The sequence below is a fragment of the Chenopodium album genome, chromosome 27 (genome assembly GCF_948465745.1).
Source record: "Chenopodium album chromosome 27, dcCheAlbu1.1, whole genome shotgun sequence".
Lineage (NCBI taxonomy): Eukaryota > Viridiplantae > Streptophyta > Magnoliopsida > Caryophyllales > Amaranthaceae > Chenopodium > Chenopodium album.
In genome coordinates, this window is record NC_137860.1 from 21,283,042 (window position 1) to 21,305,966 (window position 22,925).

The 22,925-nt window shown below is 34.6% G+C and overlaps 1 protein-coding gene and 2 long non-coding RNA genes across 3 annotated transcripts; 2 read left to right on the forward strand and 1 right to left on the reverse strand.

Moving 5' to 3' along the window:
- Window positions 1–2,651: 2,651 nt before the first annotated feature.
- On the reverse strand, window positions 2,652–10,995 carry LOC145619043 (aspartic proteinase A1-like). The gene is made up of 14 exons (XM_081673638.1): window positions 10,772–10,995; window positions 9,608–9,962; window positions 9,442–9,502; window positions 8,553–8,647; window positions 8,353–8,465; window positions 7,947–8,115; window positions 7,813–7,852; window positions 7,657–7,721; window positions 4,908–5,021; window positions 4,720–4,784; window positions 4,407–4,563; window positions 4,209–4,328; window positions 3,690–3,778; window positions 2,652–3,101 (listed from the first exon to the last, which is right to left on the reverse strand). Exons 2-14 carry the CDS (start codon window positions 9,959–9,961, stop codon window positions 3,017–3,019), a joined length of 1,527 nt encoding a protein of 508 aa, XP_081529764.1. The 5' UTR covers window position 9,962; window positions 10,772–10,995; the 3' UTR covers window positions 2,652–3,016.
- A 314-nt stretch (window positions 10,996–11,309) lies between these two features.
- LOC145621302 (uncharacterized) lies at window positions 11,310–12,420 on the forward strand. The gene is made up of 2 exons (XR_014108378.1): window positions 11,310–11,706; window positions 11,982–12,420. It is a non-coding gene; the product is annotated as an uncharacterized LOC145621302 (long non-coding RNA).
- A 4,507-nt stretch (window positions 12,421–16,927) lies between these two features.
- On the forward strand, window positions 16,928–21,220 carry LOC145620734 (uncharacterized). The gene is made up of 5 exons (XR_014108293.1): window positions 16,928–17,063; window positions 17,188–17,262; window positions 18,757–18,816; window positions 19,539–19,810; window positions 20,730–21,220. It is a non-coding gene; the product is annotated as an uncharacterized LOC145620734 (long non-coding RNA).
- The last annotated feature ends 1,705 nt before the right edge of the window (window positions 21,221–22,925 follow it).

Below are 22,925 nucleotides of genomic sequence, written 5' to 3' on the forward strand. Positions count from 1 at the left end.
AAATCTTGGGATTAATTCTCACCCCCATTTTCGTGGCTCTCTAAACACCAAAAAAATAGTAAATCAATCTTTCATCTTAAGATATGGAACGTATACAATCACATCTTATTTTAGGTAACTACCCAAAATATAAGATAGACACATCAAACATATCAATAAACTAAGAGGGTGTTTGGTATAATATTGTAAATGAAACGGAAAGGAATCAAATAATTAGGGGAAAAGGTAATGATACACGTAACCTTTACTATATGTTTGGTATCCTAGTGGGATAGAAACAATTTGAATAGATTGAAATTGAGTAAGGAAACGTATTTTATTTCCACTAGTTTGTCAAGGGTAACAAATTGGGAGATTTTGTTACCTTAGGAAACGGTATTTGTTACTTTTAACCATACCAAAGAACTAAAAATGAAAACACTTAATTGAATCTGTTTCCTACATCTGAAATTACTAAATTAGTATTACTATACCAAACGCCCCCTACATAATACTCCGTATCTTATGAAATCCCAACATGATCAACCAACTGATCCGTCTGATCGTTGCCCTCTTGCAGAGTCGCAGGGCTAGAAAAATTCTCTAATCCCTTTTCGATTCCAAATTACAATCTATTCATCTATCATAAATTTCCTAGAAAATTTCATCGTTGATCAAATATAATGTCAAGTGTCAATTTTACATGGTTGAACTCCTTACCTCGCAATTCTTGCTTGGGTTATTTCTTTTCTGCCGACCCGAGACGCCATTAGAACTGTCCAGCTTCGTACATTTGGTAATCTATGGACTACAATCGATATACTAGATTTTGATGATCATCCCTTCCATGAAGAAAGTACTAGTACTGGAGACGAAGGCTATGTCACCCTAAAGTTCATTCGCTTTGTTAGCTATTGTATGATGCTCCATAAGTGCTATAAAATTCGCAAATTCAGATTGAGTTTCAGTTACTCGCTGAATTATTTGAGTGCAACATACTTTGATGTATATTGCATGGATTATGAACTAGTTAGTGATGTTGAAATGTGGATCAAATTCGCCTTAACTATAGGGGTTGAAGTACCTGATTTGAATGTTGGGGTGTTACATCAAAAGGGAGGGAAATTTAACATTCCTGATTTTGTTTGAGAGAGTGATTCTCTTACTGAAGTAAGATTGTTTAAATGTAAAGTAAAAGCTCCCAAGAAGGTTTGCGCGAGTTTATTAAAGATTATGACACTTAATAAGGTAAGCATCAACAATGAGTCGCGTTGTTTGCTTATAGGTGGTTGTCCTCTGCTTCAAGATTTGGAGGATAACTGACTGTGATGAGCTGAGTGAGTTGAGTTTTACTGCTCGTAGCATTAGAAATCTACGAGTCTGTATGATAGATAGGCACTGGAAGCTAACTGTCAATTGTCCAAAGGTAAGTTCATTTAACTTTTCAGGATGTGTGGAGTTTAATGAAGTTATTAACCTCTGTTCGGTGAAGAAGGTATCCTTTGATCACAAGTTAGACCCAACAGCAGTAAAATTGTACTGGTACAAAGGTTTTCGCCAATTTAAAAGATTTTTGAAACAAGTTCACCATACTGAGATTTTAATGCTTGGCAGTGTCCATGTCGGAGAGAGGGTGAGTTTGCTGTGTTCGAACGCCAAGTGTGCTGGCTCATAAGGATTAAAATTTCTTTTGAGGAATCTTGTGCTGCTGCAATTCTCAGAATTCTGCTTCCTAGATTTGGGACTCCTGATGCTTGGAGTTGGCGCTTCACGTAGGATGGGAACTTTAGTGTAAGGAGTGCTTATTTTCAAGAGCTACGTAACTCAAGCTGGTTAATGTTGCTAGTGGCTCGTCTTCACAAGAACAGGTGTGGAATAAAATGTGGTATGCGAATGTTCCTCCCAAAATTAAAAACCTGTGCTATGGAAGTGTACCTGTGCGGTGAAACCTTGTGAAAAGAAGAGCGCAAATTGATTCTACATGTCCTGTGTGTGGGATGGGTGTTTAGACGACTAAGCAATTTGCTTTCCTTTAAGAGAAGTCAATAAAAGTGTGTTATTTCTCCCCACTATGGCTGAACTTTGAAGACTGTAATGTTCCTTATTTTTTGGAAGGGTGATGACTGATGAACATGGTGGGAACAAAAAAAGATGAGATGACTGGTGGATTCTATTCTGGTGCCTTCTATGGGGTATTTGGATAATGCAGAACGCTTGGGTCTTTGAGAGGAAGCAAACGGATATTATGGAGATGGTGTTACGAGCCTAGTGAATGGTACGGGAGTACAATTTGACCACTGAAGCCAGAAAATGCAATTAGCTATGGACTTGCTTGCTCCTTAGCTACTAACTTGACCATTGGAGCTTGAAAATGCAATTAGCTAGGCCAAGAAAGTTAGCTTAATAGCTAGCCATTGGATTTTCCATACATTACAATTACAATGGAACGCCTAAGTATCGGAAAAGTCTAAATTGTTAGAGAAGCTGAATTTCCTTTTAAAGGGGAACATGAAAATACTTGTAAAAGATTGTTTGAGAAGTAATTGTTGACATGTAAAACGGTATAACTGCCTGTGCAGTACATACTATGCAAATCAACTGATTCGGCAATTGCATTCCGAAAGATATTGCATTTCCTTGAAAAGAGACCATGCAATATATGTGAAACTATCTTGAGATTTGAAAATTATTGCAATATTTAACAAACAGTGGAAGTACAAATTATGCAAACTAACCCACTTGATTATTTCCCTGATTAATGGAAAACAAACAAATCCAGACACCAAGAGATCATTTGGTATTAGGCAAGCACTGAATCTAACGCAGAAAGCGTTAAAGTTACAGTGATCTAAGTGTCATCATCGTTTCTTTAGTCTGATTTCGTACTGGCATCATCCATCTCTGGAATTTTAAAGTTACAATGATCCTTCGATATATACAGGCAACGTCATTTTAGCAAACATTCACAGAACTTCAACACATGTGACCCTATAAAAAGGTTAGAAGTTGTACACGTGTAGTTGTATCCTAAAAGGCTTTAAGCAGCTTCAGCAAATCCGACTCTCAGGTTTCCATAGTCAAACACAGTGTGGTATCGACCCATGAAAATATCTCCCAAGATCCTGTATACATTATGTTGACATAAGTTAACTTTGGACATTAACAATACAGGAAACTTTATCAAACAGATACCGTTCACTACAACAATCTCCTTTCAAGTCTTAAAGATGGTGTGGTATTAATTTACACATCCATGCATGAAGAGCATAAGCAAGATTCAATAGCTATGAAAAGGTGAAACAAATTGCCACAACTTGCTTTTTTCACCAGGAAATTCTTACATTTATCTCAATTGAACTCATTAGAGCGCTGAACTACACATACTTAATTAGCAGTTTTAGCACTAAGCTAAACTTATGTAAGCTTATCAGAACTTTACTTCAACTCTAAAGTGAGCTAATCTTAACTTGTCATATCTACTCTGAACTTATACATAAAAAAAAAACTAAACTAATATAACCTGAACTAAACCTAGTCTTGAATTTAAACCTACTAAAACAAATCCTGAAATCACTAGATCTACAACTGATTTGTCAACAAGAAAGAATGTGGCCTTGATACTAACCACAAGCAACAAGAATAGAAAGACATGGACTAGAAGCAGTTAGTCGAAAAGGGAAAAAAAAAAAAAAAAAAGAAAAAGAAAATACCAGAGAGGTCCACGAGGTGGGGGCACATCTAAAGCGGTGAATCCACTAATGCATTGTGCAGCAGCTCCCTCACCCACTTTCAGGATATACTGTCAAGTAATTTTCAAACATTTAGAGTCAAATTCAGAAAAGATGCCTCAATCACAAAATATAAGTTTCAGGATTCTGCATATATCTTTCAAAATATTCACGAATATAGAACATGTTTCAGCCATATGACTACTAAAATCTACCTTACCAGAATCGAGTAAGCAAAATCAACCTTGTCAAATGGTAAACTCACATTTATTTTTACATTCCCTTAGTCTGGGAAATTGACAATAGCAAAAAAGTTATAAAATCTGCAAACCTTAAAATAAACTGAAGAATTTTTTCGCAAACTAGGGCATAATCATATCGGCTGAATCATCCACTATGTTTACATCATCCACTATGTTTACATACACATTCTTACCCAAGTCTACCAGAAATTGAATATTTAATATTTATCAAGTGAAGAGAATAGAAATCATATATTACCTCCTCAGGACTGAGATCAAATGTTTTTCCAGCAATAGTGAATGAAACAGATGGCATTGTCGAAAGATTGCTACAGTCAACAGCAGACTCCCCCATTGGACTAGGAAGGCGGTCACAAAGCTGCAATGAAGTACATGCCTAAGCACACGAGATAGATTTGAACCATTTGAACCAATCATAAGCTTAAAGCAACTTTACCTGATTGGCATAATCCAATATTAGTTCTTCAGTCTGATTTTGTTTCAGTTGATTTTGCATCCATACTACAGCCATTTCACAAGCACCGCACATGGCATCATGAACTCCACCAGACGACTTGTCCACATTGACATCAACCACACTTTCAATGCCCATACTGCAGAGAGGAAAACAACGTAATAACTAGTAAATCCCACAAATACAAACAGATTAACAAAAAGAGAGATGTGAATTAATTATAAAATAATACCAAATAGATGTGAATTAATTTATACACCAAAGAATGGGAGGGGGTGAAGCAGGAAGAACTGACCTAACATCTCGCTTGCCATCAAAGTTACATAAACCAATTTTGGAACACACTCTTTTTGGTTGAGTCTGTAACATTGAGATGAAAAGGCATCAGCTTATTGGACATTAATAGAGTTATATTCGCCAAAATATTGATAACCAACTATACACAAACATTAGCATTTACAAAGAAACAGTACAACGGCATACCTCTGATAATAGCAACTCCAGAATCTGTTTCCCGTATTGTTCAACCACTGTCTTGCATTCCACACTAACAACCCCAGCGGCACCGATTGCATGATTGATTTGAGCAACTACAGCCTGATTTATGGCAAAAATAAGTATCAAAACAAAGTCAAAACCTATGTTGCTAAAATTGTATGTTCCCATATGCAAATTAAGGAGAACATTTCATGAGATGTAACATGGATGAAAAAAATAATAATAATAAAATAAATAAATAAATAAATAGGGTAAAAACACATGAAAACTAAAAAGGCAATTACTTCACCAAGTACAAAAGAACAAAGTCATTAATTGTGACAGCAAAATTCTCTAAAGTTCAGCTACTGCATTGGTTGAGGCAACAACAAAAGATTCATCGTTGCATATGAGAGGATAACCAGAAATCTATGGAAAAAGAGAATACTTATTATTGGAGACTACACTAGATTACATTTTACACACCAAGCAAAAAATTCATCATTACATATGAACAGATAACCAGAAATCTATGGAAAAAGAGACTACTTATTGTGTAGAAGCTATCCCTCATCTAGTTGGCACAAGAGAAAAGTGGGAGTGAGAACAGGCAAATGAGGTAAGATAGATTGAAATTCTTTGTACAAGAAAGAGTTGGAGAAAAGTGGGAGACCGCAATAAGAATACTTCTCTGAGACACAAGAAGTTTCAGTTGAAGTCTAACAGCAAATGCTGAACGTTTTATGGTGTGTAGTCATATACAATTCCTTCATCAGTGACCTTTTGATTCAAATTCTTGTATAAAAAAAGGGTAGTTTTGTCTATTTGGGTTAGCAAGGCATCTTAGTTGCTGAATGAAAAATAATATGCACTGCAGAGCCTTCTTATACACCCTCCCTCCCCCCCAAATAAGAAAAAGAACAAGAAAAATACCAATAAATTGAAAAAACACATATTACTGTGTAAAACTGTGTTACTTCAGTCTCAATGTACATGTTCAATATTAACATTAATAACATATTATAAATTTGGGACATTCTCTTTGGTGACATCCAACCTTTTATTTTTCTCTTTGGTGAATTGGAAAAAAAAAAAAAAAAAGTATTATCTTCGGTAATCTTGTACTATTGATTATCAAAGATCACAACTATTTTAATTAAAATCCTCAACCATGGTTAGTTTTTTAACATCTTAATACTTAATTTTTAAAACCACTCCCTCCCCCATCCCTTGCCCCACCCCCCTCTCCCCCCGCCACGCCAAAGACCCCACCTGACACCCCCAGCCCCTCCCTTTCAGCCTTTCCCCCACTCCTCTTTCCCTTGCTGCTTTCAATAACCCTAGAAACCGAAGCTTTTGGACAAAGAGATAACCGATCTGGAGAAAGAAAATTCAAAATTGAAGGCTATAATTGGTGAATTGCAAGCTGAGATCGAGTCACTAAAAGCTAAGAGAGCGTCAGAACTTGAAGGTCAAGTAGTGGGTTTCAGGGGGGGGGGGAACGGCAGGGAAGGGGGGGGGGGGTGGGGGGAGGGGCCGGCCAGTCAGCGAGGGAGGGAGGGGGCAAGGAAGAGATTGCTAGGGGAGGGGTGAAATATAAACAAAAAAATTCTAATATACTTCAAATGTTAAAAACAATTTTTTTAAAAAAAAATTACAAAATAAAAAATAAAAAATAAAAAAATAGAAATAAAAAAAAACAAAGCCTATAGTTAAAGATTTAATAATTATTCATCATTATTGTAATAGTTAGCTTAGTATAAATAATTCATGATTATCAAAGATAATAACTTTTTTTCCAATTCACCAAAGAGAAATAAAAAGTTAGGTGTTACCGAATTAAATTTCCCTATAAATTTTTACTAATAGATAACTGAAGATATAATTAGTCAAGGTTATTGTCACACGCGAAAATCAAAATGATACATCATTTTCTCAACTTTAAAAATAAAAAAATGATACAACAAGAAACAATTATTATTAGTGGCTAGGAAAACTAGAAGGTGAATAGTTGGAAGTAAAAAGGATCTGTTAGACTTGGCGGTGGAACATAATGCTCTAGTTATGAGTAAAATGTTACTCTAAGAGGGGACAAGGTAACGTGTTGCTCCCATTAGGGGGTAAATGAGTGACCAATAATGACCACCCAAACTATAATTTTTTGTTAATAACTTATAGTTTCAAGTAATTTCAATCATAGATATTATATACTCTATCCCAAAATATAGTGCCTAATATTTCATTTTGGGTGTTCCAAATTGTTGTGCCTATTTCTAATTTTTCTTTTTTATCTAACATAATTACCATAATACACAACTTCTTTTTACCTAGCTTGCTTGAAACCTTTAATCCCATAAAGTGGGGTCGGCTACATGAATCAGCAAGAAGACATACCAAGAGGTCACTTATCCAAGTACTACTCTCAATCATTTTGGCTCATGTCAAGTCACAACTTTTTTTACCTTTTCCATACAAAACCCCTTATATCTAATGCTTTGTTAGATGTTAATATTAATGTATATACTTTTCCATATAAAAGACCTCTACTATTAAATTTTGACAATTAAAACTGAAATGAAAGGGAAACGACATCATCATCACAAATAAGATGGCATGATGTATGCAATAAAACAAAAGAGAGAGGTCAACGGAGATAGACCAAAATGCCATCTAGAAAAATTAAAAGCAAAGTTGATCAAGTGGATCTCATGGTCATATTTGAATAGATAAAGCATATTTGGGAATGAAGATATACCATTGGGCCAGCCAACAAAGACGTCCCAGAATCAGCAATTGCAGAACAACCATCAGCACAAAAGCCTGAAAAGGTGACCATTTAAAACAGCATTTAAAATACAGCATGATATGATTGCACAATAAGATGTCCAGAACTTCAAAAGCTATAAATTACCAGTTGACTCGCCAGCAACCAACACATCATCCATATCAAACTGCAATGTTAAATGTTCATGCTTTAAAAAATAAGAACATATAAAGAGGTAGAAATCAATTATTGTGACACTAAAAAAGTCTGAGAATAGCAACCTGCCAGTAGCCTTTCTGAGACACAGGAACCCATGTGTGTTTCCCAATGTAATGGTCAGGATCAACCCCACCAAACACAATTTCACCCCCCTCTTCCTCATCAGTGTTTCGGTTCAGCCAGAAGGAGAACACGGGTTCCTTTACAAGACCCTGGTTCACCATATTGTACCTAGGTAATGACAAAGCACTCTGTCAAGGGAAAAGCTTGTAAAAATAGATAAAGGAATTTCCAGTATAATTAGGGGATAAAACACAGGGTTACAGATACTATGCCTAAGAGCTTTCATCATGAGATTTTTTTTTTTTTTTTGGGTTAAATTGAAACCAAATTTTCAATACAACAGTAAGTCATAGATATCTTATTTGAAACCAAATGTCCAAAAAGAATAGTCAACAACTTTCATACCAGACTGGAACAGCTTTGCCAACAGATATTTCTTGAAACCCAAGCCCAAGTATACCATCAAACTTAGCAGCGACAAATGTGAGACTAGGCTCTCTTGTTGCTTCAATAAAATCCTGTCAACACAAAGGAAAAAAAAAAAAAGGTGAATAATTGAATGACAATAGAAAAATGCATAAACAAAATCCTCTAGCAAAACTTACCTGATTCTCAACCACAAGATCTCCCAAGGTAACATGATCTGTACTAAAGTACCCTGAAATGGCTCCAGTACCATAATGGATCTCAGCCTTCTTCCCTGTATCAAGTGTCAAGATCAGGAATTCACACACAAAATACCTATGCAAGCAAAAACAACAGACCCACACAATAAACTCAAAAGCAACAACATATTTAAGAGAGCGCCTATTTCACTTAGGCATACACATAATCCTACAAAATTGTGAAGCAACATACAAGTCTAGCCCATGCAAAAAAAGTCCCTGTCTTAACAATGTAGGACAATTAATAGTTAACAAGTTGACAGCTTCAACTGCAGCAGCTTTTATGTATCAACATTTTTTTCTTAGAGATAAAGGGAGACAGAAATAGAATGCTAGCACCAGCAACTCCAATTCTCCCTTCAAAAAGTACGAGAATTTATTTTGCCAAACAAACCATCAATTACATCCCATCTTTTTAAGTCAAGTGACTAATATAACACATCATATCAAAAACATGACAGGTTTACATCCATGTCTATTAAATTTCCATCAACATTCCAGCCATCTCAAATTGTTAACAATATTTAGAAATGAATTGTCTTAACATCTAGATTTGAAGGTTTACATCTTCACAGCTCACTCGATGATTAGTGAACTTATTGAAAATGTTTAGTTTAACCACTAAGGCATGAAGTTCAAAAATTAAATACATTAACATATTCTTTCCCGTGTAGGAACTTGAAACTTTGAAAGTGGGGAAGACAACGAAGGAAATGATACAAAAACAATTATTTGTTGTCACAAAAAAAAAATAATAAAAATAAAAATAAAAAAATAAAAAAAATAAATAAAAAATAAAAAATAAAAAAAGACAAGGAGCAGGACAAACCATTTTTACAGTATGAACTTGATTTCCTGGCATTGTACTTAGAATGGAGAAGGCAGGCAATCTGAGGAATAATAAGATAAGAATGAATTAACGAACAAACACTATCAAATGATGAATTCACAATTCATTGAACTACAAAAAAAAAAATTAAAAAAAAAATACTTACAGAAAAATAACATTTGGAAGAAGGGACCCAAAGGTTAGAACTTCCTGTGTCAAATATGACAGTGAATTTCTGTTGAGGAGTACCAATACCAATCTCACCAAAGTATTGAGCATCCAAATAGTTCTTCAGAGGGACAACATCCGCATCACCATTGCCGGCCAGATTATTGGAAAGACCATACCGGGGCATCTTCATTGACTCTTCAGCCTTAGTGGTTAAACGATTGACCTGGTCAAACTTCTTCTTCTTCAAACCAACCCTAACCAAGCCATCATTTGATGCAGACAATACCAAGGGTGACAAAAGGAGCACAAGGAAAAAAGTGGAAAGCATGTTCTTAAAAGCGGTTCCCATCCTGCAAATCACATCACACAAAATACATAAGAAAACTACTGCACATATGTTTTCGCCATCAAATGTGCAACCACCAAGTTATTAGCATGCTTCAACCATTTTATCTAACATCTGTTACATCTTACGTACCTCATAGTTAAAACTTATTAGGACTTATTCGCTAAAATTAACACCACTAATCACACGACTACACACAGCTGTTCAACATACATCACCTATCATACTCAATTAGATGACTCTATCCTATCACCTTGAATAAGATTCATGCATATATCACTCAATCAGATAAATCAACAGCAAGTTGCACCAAGATGTCAATTACTCAAATGCAAGTACAGTCTACCATCATAGTAAGTCCAATAAACCCAAACTAAAGAGTAAACGTTGAAAAGTCGCAACACTTCTCCCAAAATTTTAGTCAACTCCAAAATTAAATCATTGTATATTGAAATCACAATCAAAAACTCCTAATAAGCATACAATTCAAGAAATCACGAATTACAATTTCTCTCCACTAAAAAAACAGAAATAAAAAAAAATACAAAAAAAATAATGAAAACGAAATTACAATTCCAACATCCAATTGAAAAAAAACCGAAACCCTAAGTCACAATATATGATCAAATTCATGATATCAAACTCAAATACAACTAAAATCTAAAGCAAAACAGCATAATCATCAGATTAAAACTTAAAAAACCAAATTAAATCAAAATAAAGCAGGTCAGCAACAAAATTCATCAAAAATTCGAGACATACAAGTTTAATCAACAAGAATGATGAATTGATTGAAAGAGGGAAGAAACTTACAGGAAAAACTAGGTTATTTATGGAGAAGAAAACGAGGAGAAATGCGATTTCAGTTGAGAAAATGTGTAATTATGAAAGTGATGCAAGCGTTTTTGGGGTGTTCTAGTGAAGACTTGAGAGAAACGGAGAAATATATGCTCTTGATTTTAGGAAGAGATTGCGTGTCGATGGTAGTTTAATTTTGGAATGGTAGTTCGTGGCGTGGTGTGAATGGATTGAAATAGTATCATGAAAAGTTAATGAGAGTGAGATTAATTAATTTTTTAATTACAATTTTTAAATACTAGTCCAAGGTTTGTCCCACGTCTACAACATTTTCCGGATAGGATTTGTTGCCGACTTACTTTTTTCACTTAATTATTTTTAGTGAAAGTAAAAAGTAGAAAGTAAAAGTCAATTTATGTGTACTAAACATGTCATCATAAACAGTTTTAGGGTAATTTTTAGCTAATTTAATCTGTTACGAGTATAATCCCTACCCTATAAAAGCGAGGGAGCACAAATTAGAATTGCTCAAAGGTTGGAATGCTTATAAACAGTGCTAAGACGAAATTGCCCCTGTATTTTAGCCTAGAAATTCCTTATCTACAGTGGCCGGACTATTTTACCCTCTAATTAATTTACATGTGCACATGGGTGGTCTCTCTCCTCTTTACTTTTCCGTCTCTCTCCTCATTTTTCTTTTTCCCTGATTTACTCTCAGCCTCTCAATTTTCTTGTTTGATTACATTGAAGCATACTCCCCGTTCTCTCTCTTCCTACTCTCTTTCTCTTTCCTCTCCTATTTTCCTACCACTTTCAGTCTTCCATTGAAGCTTACTCCGATTTTTCCATTGAAGCGACGATTGTTTCGAATTATCAGAAGGAGGGTGATGGGTCTTCTCGGATTGTTGGTGGGTGTGGCTGGAATTGTCTCAAAGAGTGTTGCATACAAGGTATTCGATGAAATTCCTCTTTGAATTCTTGTTATTAATTTATATATGGTCTTTTTTTTGTGAAAATGTTTGATTGTAATTATTATGAATGCATGTTGTGCTATTGGTATTTGATGGATTGTATATAATCGGGTTTTTGTCCTGAAATTTTTGGGAATTTATGAATGCATGTTGTGCTATTGGTATTTGATGGATTGATCTTCTGAGCACTTTGGTCCAAATTCCTTCACTTTCCCCTCTTACTCTCTCTCTTATTTCATGTTCTCTCTCTACAGATTTCTTAGAGCTCGGAATTGGCGCCGTCGAAGAAGACGTTGTGCTGAAAGTGGGTTCGCCGGAGAAACGGCGAGAGGACGGAGGAGAGAGATTGGTGTGCGGCTGAATCAGGGAGTCTAAGCTTGACTTCGACCTCCATTGTTAAGGGGAAGAGAGGTCGATTCATTGGGTTTGGAGGAAGATTGATCGAAGTGTTGCGTGGTGGTGGTGGTGGTTGTTGCAGTAGCGGAGGAGGTGGTGTCGGAGGTGGAAGAAGGTGTGGTGAATCGGTCTATGTTTACTTATAGTTTTGATTTGATAGTTTGGAAGGAAATTCATTTTGGGTTTCTTTTTACATTGATATAATACTTGAAGTTACACTGTTTTCAATGTCATGTTTATGATGATATTGCTATGCACTTTGGCTATAAAACTCAATAAGCAACACGCATTTATGTGTATGATTTTACCATCCATTAAGAACATGGATTCACACACCAATAAAAAACCCAAAATCCAAAACTTACCGCATTAAAGAACAGTACTAAAAAATTTCAGATCATATGATTGGTAATTGAAGATTGAAGAATTCATACTCATATTATATTATCATAATAGCCGTAATCAATATGGGCACAAATCAATAGATCACTTAAGAAAATTAGGTAAATTAGCTTAAGGAAAGATAATTAAGACAATTATCTTAGAATGGAAAAAAGAGAGAGAGAGAGAGAGAGAGAGAGAGAGAAAGAAAAAAAGAAAAAAGGAGAGTGATAGTGAAACAGCTTAGTCTTTTATACCAAGATGTTCAGGTACTAAATATTGTGTCATGAAAATTAGTTTCTTAATAGAATAGACTTCATTTATTTCCCTTACCAAAACCATTATTATCAATTTTTTAAAACAATAACCATGCTCAATAATCCTCTAGACATATGTAACAAGCACCCGAACAAAAATTTCTTTTCAGACTTATTATATATTTGAAAAATAAAAAAGAAACCCCTACATTGCCACACCTTTAAACAATAATCACACCTTAAAATTCCAACTAGCAATGCGCGCGAAGCACGCACAAAACACCCTAGTTTTAATGTAAATAGGCAGTGATATGTAATACTTCCTCCGTTTTATTTTATTTGCAACACACCTTTTAGGCACGCAGTTTTTGGAGATGATTAGTGAGGGTAAACGAGCGATTTTATCAATAAAATTTTTACACGAAGATAAGAATAGGGTTAAGTATCATTTGTAAAAATTATAATGAATAATTTATCCGTTTATATTACATAAACCCGACCTCAAAACACAAGCCACAAGGCTGTGTTGCAAGTAAAAAGAAACGGAGGAAGTATAAGTTTTACAAAGGTAATATAGTGATTTTCACTATTGATATTTGATAATTTAATCGAAATGAACTTTAACAATACAATATTTTATGGATAGGATTTGTTTTCGACTTATTTTTCTTCACTTAATTAATTATTTTTAGTGAAAGTTAAAAGTAGAAGGTGAAGTCAATTTATGCGTACTAAACATAGTTGTGTAACACTGATTATGGAAACTATACATTAAAGTATCATTTTTAGTGAAAGGATTTGTTTTCGACTTATTTTGCTTCACTTAATTAATTATTTTTAGTGAAAGTTAAAAGTAGAAGGTGAAGTCAATTTATGCGTACTAAACATAGTTGTGTAACACTGATTATGGAAACTATACATTAAAGTATCATTTGTATTGATGATTATTGGAAAGTTTTATAATTCTTCTGTTTTTTCAGAAGACACGTTTTTAACTTTTGACATTATGCACAAATTGCACTTTACTAAATTTTGTTATTCATGTGGGTATTTATTTGAATCTTCACAATGTAAACTTCATTAATATCAACTTTTTATAATGACTAGGGGGTCTAATGCGCCCGATATGGCTAGCCCTTTGAGAATAGTGATTGCAAGTTTGCACTGTCACTATGCTTTATGAGTATATATATGGCATTTGGTTGTGATTATTTGCATAAATGACTTTTACATCTTCCATGTTTTAATAAGTGTTACACTTACTATATGCGACCGTGTTTTGGCCAAAAGTTATATTTAAATATAATATCTCTCTCCTCTCATGGTGCTCACTAGACATGGCAATCCTGACCCAGACCCGATGACCCGACCCATGACCCGAAATAGACCCAAAAACCTTGACCCGAAAATGACCCGAAACCCGAAATTGACCCTAGTCGACCCATACTCGACCTGAAATGGAGTTGACCCGATCCTGACCCAACACCCGAAATGACCAGACCTGAAGTTGACCCGACCCAAAATTGACCCGAATTGTTTGACCCGAACAGACCCAATACCCGAAATTGACCCGAACTAACCCAATACCTGAAATAACATGAACTAAAATTACCTTATAATTGAACTTAAAATGTTTTGTACCAAAAATAACTCAAATTGTTCATCTTTAATCGTAGATAAGCTCATAAACTGAATTGGTAGTGTTGTTAAAACAATAACAAAATATATACAACGTATAAAATTATTGATTTGAGCTTGATTCACAAATGAAACAACCCGAACATGACCCGAACAGATTTTGACCTGACTCGAATACGACCCGAACATACTTGACCCGAAATTGACCCGACCTGAACATACCCGACCCGAAATTGACCCGACCCGAACTGGATCCGATTCCTGACCCGAAGTTGACCCGAAACCCAAATCGACCCGACCCACACCCGACCCGAATGTTAGCTGACCCGTAATGACCCGACCCGAAAGTGACCCGACCCGAATGACCCATTTTCCAGGTCTAGTGCTCACCCAAACCCACTATTACTTTTTTGTTATTTCTTTCCTCTCATATTCATTATTTTTCAATAAACTATCAACCTCACTATCTTTCTTTTACAATTTTTAATTTTAATAGTCCAACTACCTCACTTACCTCATATTTTATTTAAGCCAATTATATTGCCTGAAGTATGTGTCGATCAAAATGTAACACTTATTAAAACACGGAGGTAGTAGTTCATGATTAAGGTTTACACATTACTCAAAGTTTATATTACAGCTTGTATAAAATCTCTAATTTTCTAAAATGCTAGGAAAAATACTCTAACTAAGTTACTACAAAGCTACACAATTACTCAAAATCCAGAGAAATTCACAAAGTACAATTAGTGAAAATAAGAACAAACATTAATAATTAGGTCCTGTTCTCGTTGATTGAACTCAGCTGAACTGAACTGAACAGAACTGAATAGAACTGAATTTTAACATATGAGAATAGGCCCTTAGACTTGATCTTTTGTCTAGTTTAATAGCTATACATGCCTACATTTAACATTTATAATCTAGCTTGTAGTATGCAATAAGTAATTATTACACAATATAAACTCCCGTTTTAACTTCTTTCCCTCGCTTAAAATTTTGACATCAAGAATTGATAAAAAAAAAAAAACAAAAAAAACAAAAAAAAAGTCATGGACAAATAATTAAAGTTTGACGCCGACTTTCGTCGGTAGCTTGGGAACCCCCTCCTAGAGACATAGGTCATACTCCGATCCATAGCAAAAATGTCAATCATTAGTATTTTTTCTTTAGGAACAATCATCAGTATCTAACTTAACTTTCAATGGTACTAAACTAATGGAACCCACACCAATTGCAAAATAGTAACCTTTTATAAAGATGCACAAAGGAAGTTATTTTTCTCCTCGCTTGAAGAAAATGACTTACATTCATTATCAAATGAAAGTTTTGGAGGCCTAACAAGCTTCGCAGTCTCTTTCTTCCCCAGTGGAACGATGTCTTTTTGTTACCACTAAGAATGAAAAGGTAGCGGAAGCTCAAGCTACTTTCTTATGTTGGCAATAGAGAGCCAAGGTAAAGTGGGATACTCTAGGAGATTCACACTCTCGCCTTTTGTTTTCCTCCGTACAATCTAGAAGGAGGCAGAGAATAAGATTTACGGGCTAAGGGATTCTTCTGGAATTTGGCATCGAGATTATGATCATATTGCTTCTATGTCTCTGGATTTCTATAAGGATCTTTATTCTATCAAAGATGAAGCCATTTCAAATGACTCAGATTGGTGGGATAATTTGCAGTTACTTTCCCTCTCTTCGGACCAACAGGCTTCTCTTATGATTCCTTTTTCAGTCGATGAGATTCGGGATGCAATTTTCAGTATTGATGATAACAGGTGTCCTAGTCCGGACGGTTTCCCTTCAGCCTTCTTTAAGTCACACTGGGATTTTGTTGGTTCTTCGGTGGTTTCAACGATTCAACACTTTTTTGCTCATGGTTATATGCTAAAGGATTGGAATCGCACTTTCCTAGCTTTATTACCAAAGGTAGATGACCCTGAGTTCATGACAAGGGAATAATCGTGTCGTTAGATGACTACACCTAGATCAAATACAATTTATAACACTCAACTAACCTAATATGAGTATATGGCAAGAAGAGGGGTCAAACCACAAGGAACGATTAAACACTACCAAATGCTATGAACAACTAGGCTAGTTTGGGATAAAGGAAGGTAAACTAAAGGTCTAAACAAACTAAAACTAGAGATAAAACATTAAGGGAAATGGTCTAGGAGTAGCAATCACTCAAGCATAACAAAGGCATAGAAGTTGAATTAATTATGAACTAAACATGCTCGAATATCGAAGTAAGGTCAATCTAACCGCCTTCCGGGGTTAATCGGCTTCTCCTAACATAGCCTCTCACTACTACAATTCCCTTGCTTTTTCGACGCTTTTGGGTTGACGCTGTGCATAAGGCGTCAATGAATAAATTTATATCTCGTGTCTTCTCGACGCTTTTTGGGGTCTTCATAATGTCTTGACATTAAAAAGCGTCTAGAAAGTCATATCCTTGCACGTGCTTTCAATTGGAAGCTACTCGGGTAAAAGTAATTCGCCCACTGTACATTACTCACTCAACACTATAACTTCTTCCATCAGCCTAAACCTAATTACCGAATACCTCTTCGTCAATTCCATCAAAACTTCTTCAATTCAGTTGGATTTGCTTCACAAAACTTTAAAAGTTCAGCGAATTAGGCGAATTGGGCGAAAAATGGTGGTAATTTCTTTCGTTGCTCTTCAATTTCTAGTAATCTTCTTGCTCTTTATAAATTTGTTGGTTATTTTGCTAATATATCATTCGAATTCCTCTATCAAATCACTTTTTTTAATTTCCTTGGTAGGATATAAATTTTCTTTGATTTCGATCTCCATGCCCTCTCTGTCTTGCATAACTTCCAGATCTACCCTAAATTGAGGTAACAAGTTTGAAAAAATTAAGGGTAAATTCTTCTCCCACTGTAGATTATCGATTTTTTGGGGTATTTTTTTGCCCATCTATTACATTTTTCGATTGGTTATTAAGGGTTTCATTTGTTTAATTTTGTTTTCAAATATGTAATTACCGAAATATTTCAAATAATTCATTTTTTTCAAGGGTTTCGGGATTCATGCCAAGGTATCTTCTCCCCTTTTTAGTTCATTTGTTAATTGATTTTCTGCCATTTTTTTTTTTTTGAAACTAATCAGAATACCGGTTTTTCTTTTAATTGTTCTATGATTTTCGTTTCTATGAGTTTGATTATATACTTGAATGAAATTAATGGATCTTTAGGATGAATTCAGCAAGCTAAGTTAAGAGTAATTGATATCTCTTAACAAATTATTTGTGGGAATGTAGTTAACAGTAAGATTTGCATGTCTTAGCTAGTTTATTATCAGTATGACAATATCATCCTTTTGAATCTTATACTGAAAAATATGACCCAAAAATTCTCCTTTAACATGTACTGTCAGTGGTAAAGAATTAAATCCTCTCCGTCAAGAATACTTGGTTGTAATTGAGCACATAATTCTCAATAGTTTTAGGAACTTGGGCTATGAATGTATTATTTTTTGACATTTTCCTTGCATTGTATGATGAAAAAGCTTGATACCCTTGTAATTTGATAAGTGATTAGTACAATGAGTGGTTTTTTTAAAAAGAAAATGAATCCGGTTCTTTGAAGAGCAATGTAATGTCCTGTTTTCATTTTCTTTTCCTTTATATTTCTTTGTTTTTTAAATCCAGGATTCTTATTAGTTCTTAATATTTGTATTTCATTATAGGGCTTTTGTGTCTTAGCTTGTATTATAACCCAATAACCCCATACTAATCACTAATCAGATAACTATTGTTGAACCTTGTTAAAAATTTTTGAGTACACGAAGGTTTTATTTTTTAAAAATTTGATATACTTATTTTATCTTGGTGAATTTCTTTTTTTTTTGGTATTTTGTTGAAATTTTTTTGTTAGAGAGAGTTAAATTATCAATTTCAAATCAGAATACTGAACTTCATCTCTGCCTTTCTCAAAGAGTAGATCAATTGAAAAGGTGAGATGCATGCTTCTAAGTAAAATTCATATCTTTATCTCTCTTTGAATGAATTTACAGAACTTGACCCAAAATTGTAATCTATGTCGTCCCTCTTAGTGTTGATCGATAATATTAAGGTACATGCTTTCTCTTTGAATCAATTAATAGATCTTGGTTTAATTTAATGTTTTATTTTTCAATAATCTCACATATTATGTTTAGATATGGGTTAGCTTCATGAGTAATTGAGATTTTAGGGTTTCTGTTATGTTTCATTTTATGCTTTTGGTTTAATTTAATTCAGAAAATTAGGCTTTTGTTTCATTTTTTGAATGAGCATGATTGCATTGTTTTTCGTCTCACAATTCCATCACAATTCGCATTGATTTTTGTAGGAGCTATTGTGAGTGCTGACTTCATTTGGCTCGTTCTCCTTCGTTACAGAAGCTTTTTAGGTGATTTTTTTTGTTTTTCTGTCTACTTTCTTACTGTAAAATTTCATTATTTTTGGAGTTTATTTGCTATTAAACTGGGCTGTTTCTTTTGGACTGGTTTGTTTCTCTGTTTTGTTCGAATTGGTTTATTCTTGCTGTTTGGGTGGTATTTTAATAGAGTTATTCTGTAAATTCTCTAGGGATTTCCTCTTTGATTTAGGGTATATTTGAGGGTGTTTGAAAATATTATTGCACTCTTTTATTCCCGTGTTGCCTATGTTTTTGTTGCCTATAGAATTAAAGCAGGAATACTTTAGGATTGCTGCTCATATTAGTGCTCTTCACTGCTAATCAATTCTTGTTTATTGCTTTCTCTAAGGTAATTGCCTAACATCTTTAAAAGGACTCAAGCATCGTCTTGCTCTCGTTATGATTTGCTTATCTTTTCTTTTTATTTGTGCAACTCTATCGTCGTCAAGTTGAATTTGAAACTTTGTTAACTCCAGAGTTCTTCTGTACATAATATCCTTGTCTGCTTTTGATCTATATGCTAAAAAATATGAAAAATGCAAGATATGTTGATGAGTTTGTTGTAGATTACGAGGGTTGTATATTTAATTAGATTATGGATTATTTTGTTGACATTTTGTTCAATGCAGGAACTTGACTTTCATTTAACAACCTCTATTTTTTGCCTTGAATTGTGATTCTGTGCTAAATAACACTTCAATTATGAATGTCAGTCAAGAGGTGATTATGGAAATCACTTGAATGGAGGCTATTACAGAGGACACATATGTGATGGTGGTTACGGATACGTACCACACCCCCATGACCCAAGAATGTATGCAGCAGCAGCAGCAGATTACAGAGCCTATCCTGTGTACGGCAATTAGCAACAAGTAAGTTGATGACAAAGACACGAAAAGAAGAAGTAGCGCGCATGAGGAGAAGCCTCAAGATTATCGATAAGCTTATCTTTATATGTTTGCTGGAAGTATTATCGATAAACTTAGTAAGAAAAATTACCTTCCTGTTAGTAATTGCTTTGTCAGTATTGTTTAAATATTTGATTCATAGACAGTAGATATTTTAAGGTTTTTTCATTCATGTATACAATGTATTATTATGTTTTATTGTGCTTCTATGATATGTATTCTGTGCTAATGTCATGTTTTGTTTGGTTTTTATTTTTTATTTATTTTTTATTTTTCCTTACTGCATCATGAGATCAGATTTTGAGACACACATATGATATGTGTAGCATGCTTTCTTTTTTGATTCAGTACATGCTAATTCTATAACTGAAATCAGAACTGAAATTCAACTCTGAATTCAGTTCTGGATTTCAGTTTTGATTTCAGCTCTGAACATCAGAAATGAATTCTATAACTGAAATCAGAACTGAAATTCAACTCTGAATTCAGTTCTGGATTTCAGTTTTGATTTCAGCTCTGAACATCAGAAATGAATTCTAGAACTGAAATCAGAACTGAAATTCAGATCTGAAGTTCAGTACTGGAAATCAGACTTGAAATCGCAACTTCAATCCTAAAATGCTTGTGTGTGTGTGTGTGTGTGTGTGTGTGTGTGTGTGTGTGTGAAAGTCAGAGCTTGTGTGTGTGAAACTCCATACTAATGCTACCAGGGCACTGACCATGCAGCTTAAACTTAAGGTAGATATAACAGTGAGACAGTAGACATGCATAGGTTTTTTTGTTCATTAACAGTGAGACCTTTTGATGAAATAACAGTGAGACAGTAGACAGTAGACGTCCACTAAGAACTCTTGATGAAAGACCTTTTGGCTTTTTTTGTTCATTTATATTTTTATGTTTAACTCACAATTCTATGTTTAAATACAACATGTTGAATTTTGAGCCTATATTGTGTAATGTACTAATTTATACTTTGTATTTTTTTTTTTTTTGAAGATTGGAAAAGACAATGTAGGTGCAACAAAAGAATAGGCCGGGACACTTGAGCATCAACAAGCGACTATATCGATCAATATGGCCATCATCTATCTATTTTGGTTTTTAGTCTTATATTAGTGATGTATTTATTTAGGGACAAGCTACATACTATAATATGCGACCTTTTTTTTTTTTTAATGATTGTACTGTGTTGATGTTTTCTTTTCTAAATTTGGTAATTAACTACGTACTCTTTTTATTGTTGATTAATTATTGTTTTTTTTAATCTAGTTATATAGAATATTTGTTTATTTTTATTTTAATGTTATTAATTTAATTTATGATAAATTTAAATAATTATAATGTATGTATGATGATAATAATTTGATAAAAGAAAAAAAAAGGCTTAAAAAATAAATCTAGACGGTTTTTAATGTCTACATAATTGCACATTTTAAAATTTCAAAGACTTTCCCGCCATACCATAGGCTGACATGAATAAACGCAAGACAACAAAAAGCGTCGCTAAATTTGATTTGGACAGGAAAAAGCGTCGCTAAAAAACTACACACATTTGGGATAATGCGCGAAATACGTAATTTTCGACGCTTCGTATATTAGTTTGGACACTAAAAAGCGTCGAGAATCTCGACGCTTTTTTGTGTCCTTGAAAAATTTTCGACTCACGGATTTGCGACGCTTTTTTACAGCGTCGAAAAATAACGCTTTTTAGCGTCGAAAAAAGGCCTAAAAAGCGTCCAAAAAACACGCTTTTTGTAGTAGTGTCGTCTATGTTTCCACACTAGAACCATATATTGGGAGGTGCTATCAAATAACAATCGATAATAATGAACCCTAGCTAAGTCAACTTCCGTTCCTTGTTAGCAAAGATTCACCTTTAATCAACCAACAATGTGCACTTGTAAGAAGATCAAAGAATATCAAGCATATAAAGACTTTAATCACAAATAAATCAATTCTAAACCCTAGAACATGCTCAAGATCCAACTACACCACAACCATCCCCTTAATAGGGGAATTACTCACTAATCATGCTAACAACAAGATTAATCAACAAATAATCAAGAATCAACATGATTAACAAGCAATACCAACAACAAAAATAATAATCAAAAGAAAGCAAATAAAATAGAGGAGAGAGAGTTAGAGATTCTCATTGATTGAAGATGAAAGTCTACAAATAAGATGATCAATCTTCTTCTTCAAAATTTAAGCTCAACAATGGTAAACCCTCACTTTATCTCTCTAAACTACTCTAATCCTAAGCTAAACCTAGAGAGAGAAGCTCTCCTAAAAACTAATTAGAGAATAGAATAATTTATTTATTGTTTTTTTTCACTACTTACCCCAAAAATGGGTATTTATACTAAAGCTAGGAAAAATAGAAAAATAAAAGAAGGAAATAAGTAAAAAGGGAAATAAAGAAAGAAAATAAAACTAAAAGAAATAAATAAGAAAAGGGAAAAGGAAAAGAATTAAAAATAAAAGAAAAAGGAAAAATAAAACCCAAAATCCCACAAACACCTCAGACCCCTCTTCCCCCTTCTTCGATATTTTGGCTGCTCTAAAAATGGGAGATGATCCCCTACTTTGCGCCTCACCAAAATCCATCATCAAGATTCATCATGAAATCGCCACCGTTCATCTTCAACAGCACTCATCGAGCATCAATTCAAGCCGTTCATCTTCATTAATAACCACGTGTGAAGCTCGTGGAGTGGTTCGGTCAAACCAAGGATAGGTTCGATCGAACTTTGGGTTGGTTCGATCGAACCATGGGTGTGTTCGACCACACCTCTTCAAATTAGAAAACATCGAATGATTCCGATTGTTTTTGCACTTTTACTTCGACCGAACTCTTCAATGGTTTGCCTGAACTCGATTGATTTGCCCTTTGCTCTGATTTTGTCCGTTGCTTGTGCGAATTGGTGGCTTGATGTGGCGCAATTGCTGCTGCTGTAATTGGTGTTAGGTGCGAAGGTCAATTGAGGACCAATTGATGCGGGTGTTGTGGAGTTGGTGGGTTGCTGTTGTTGTGGGTCGCGCGGTATGGTGGCAGCAGGTGTTGATTGGAGATGCGGGGTTGGTGTTTGTAGATGTGAGGACGGAGCAGGGGAGAGGCGCGAAAGTGGTTGCTCGGTGGCCTGTGGTGGAGCTGGCAGTGTTGTGTGAGTGATAGTGAGATGCGAGGTC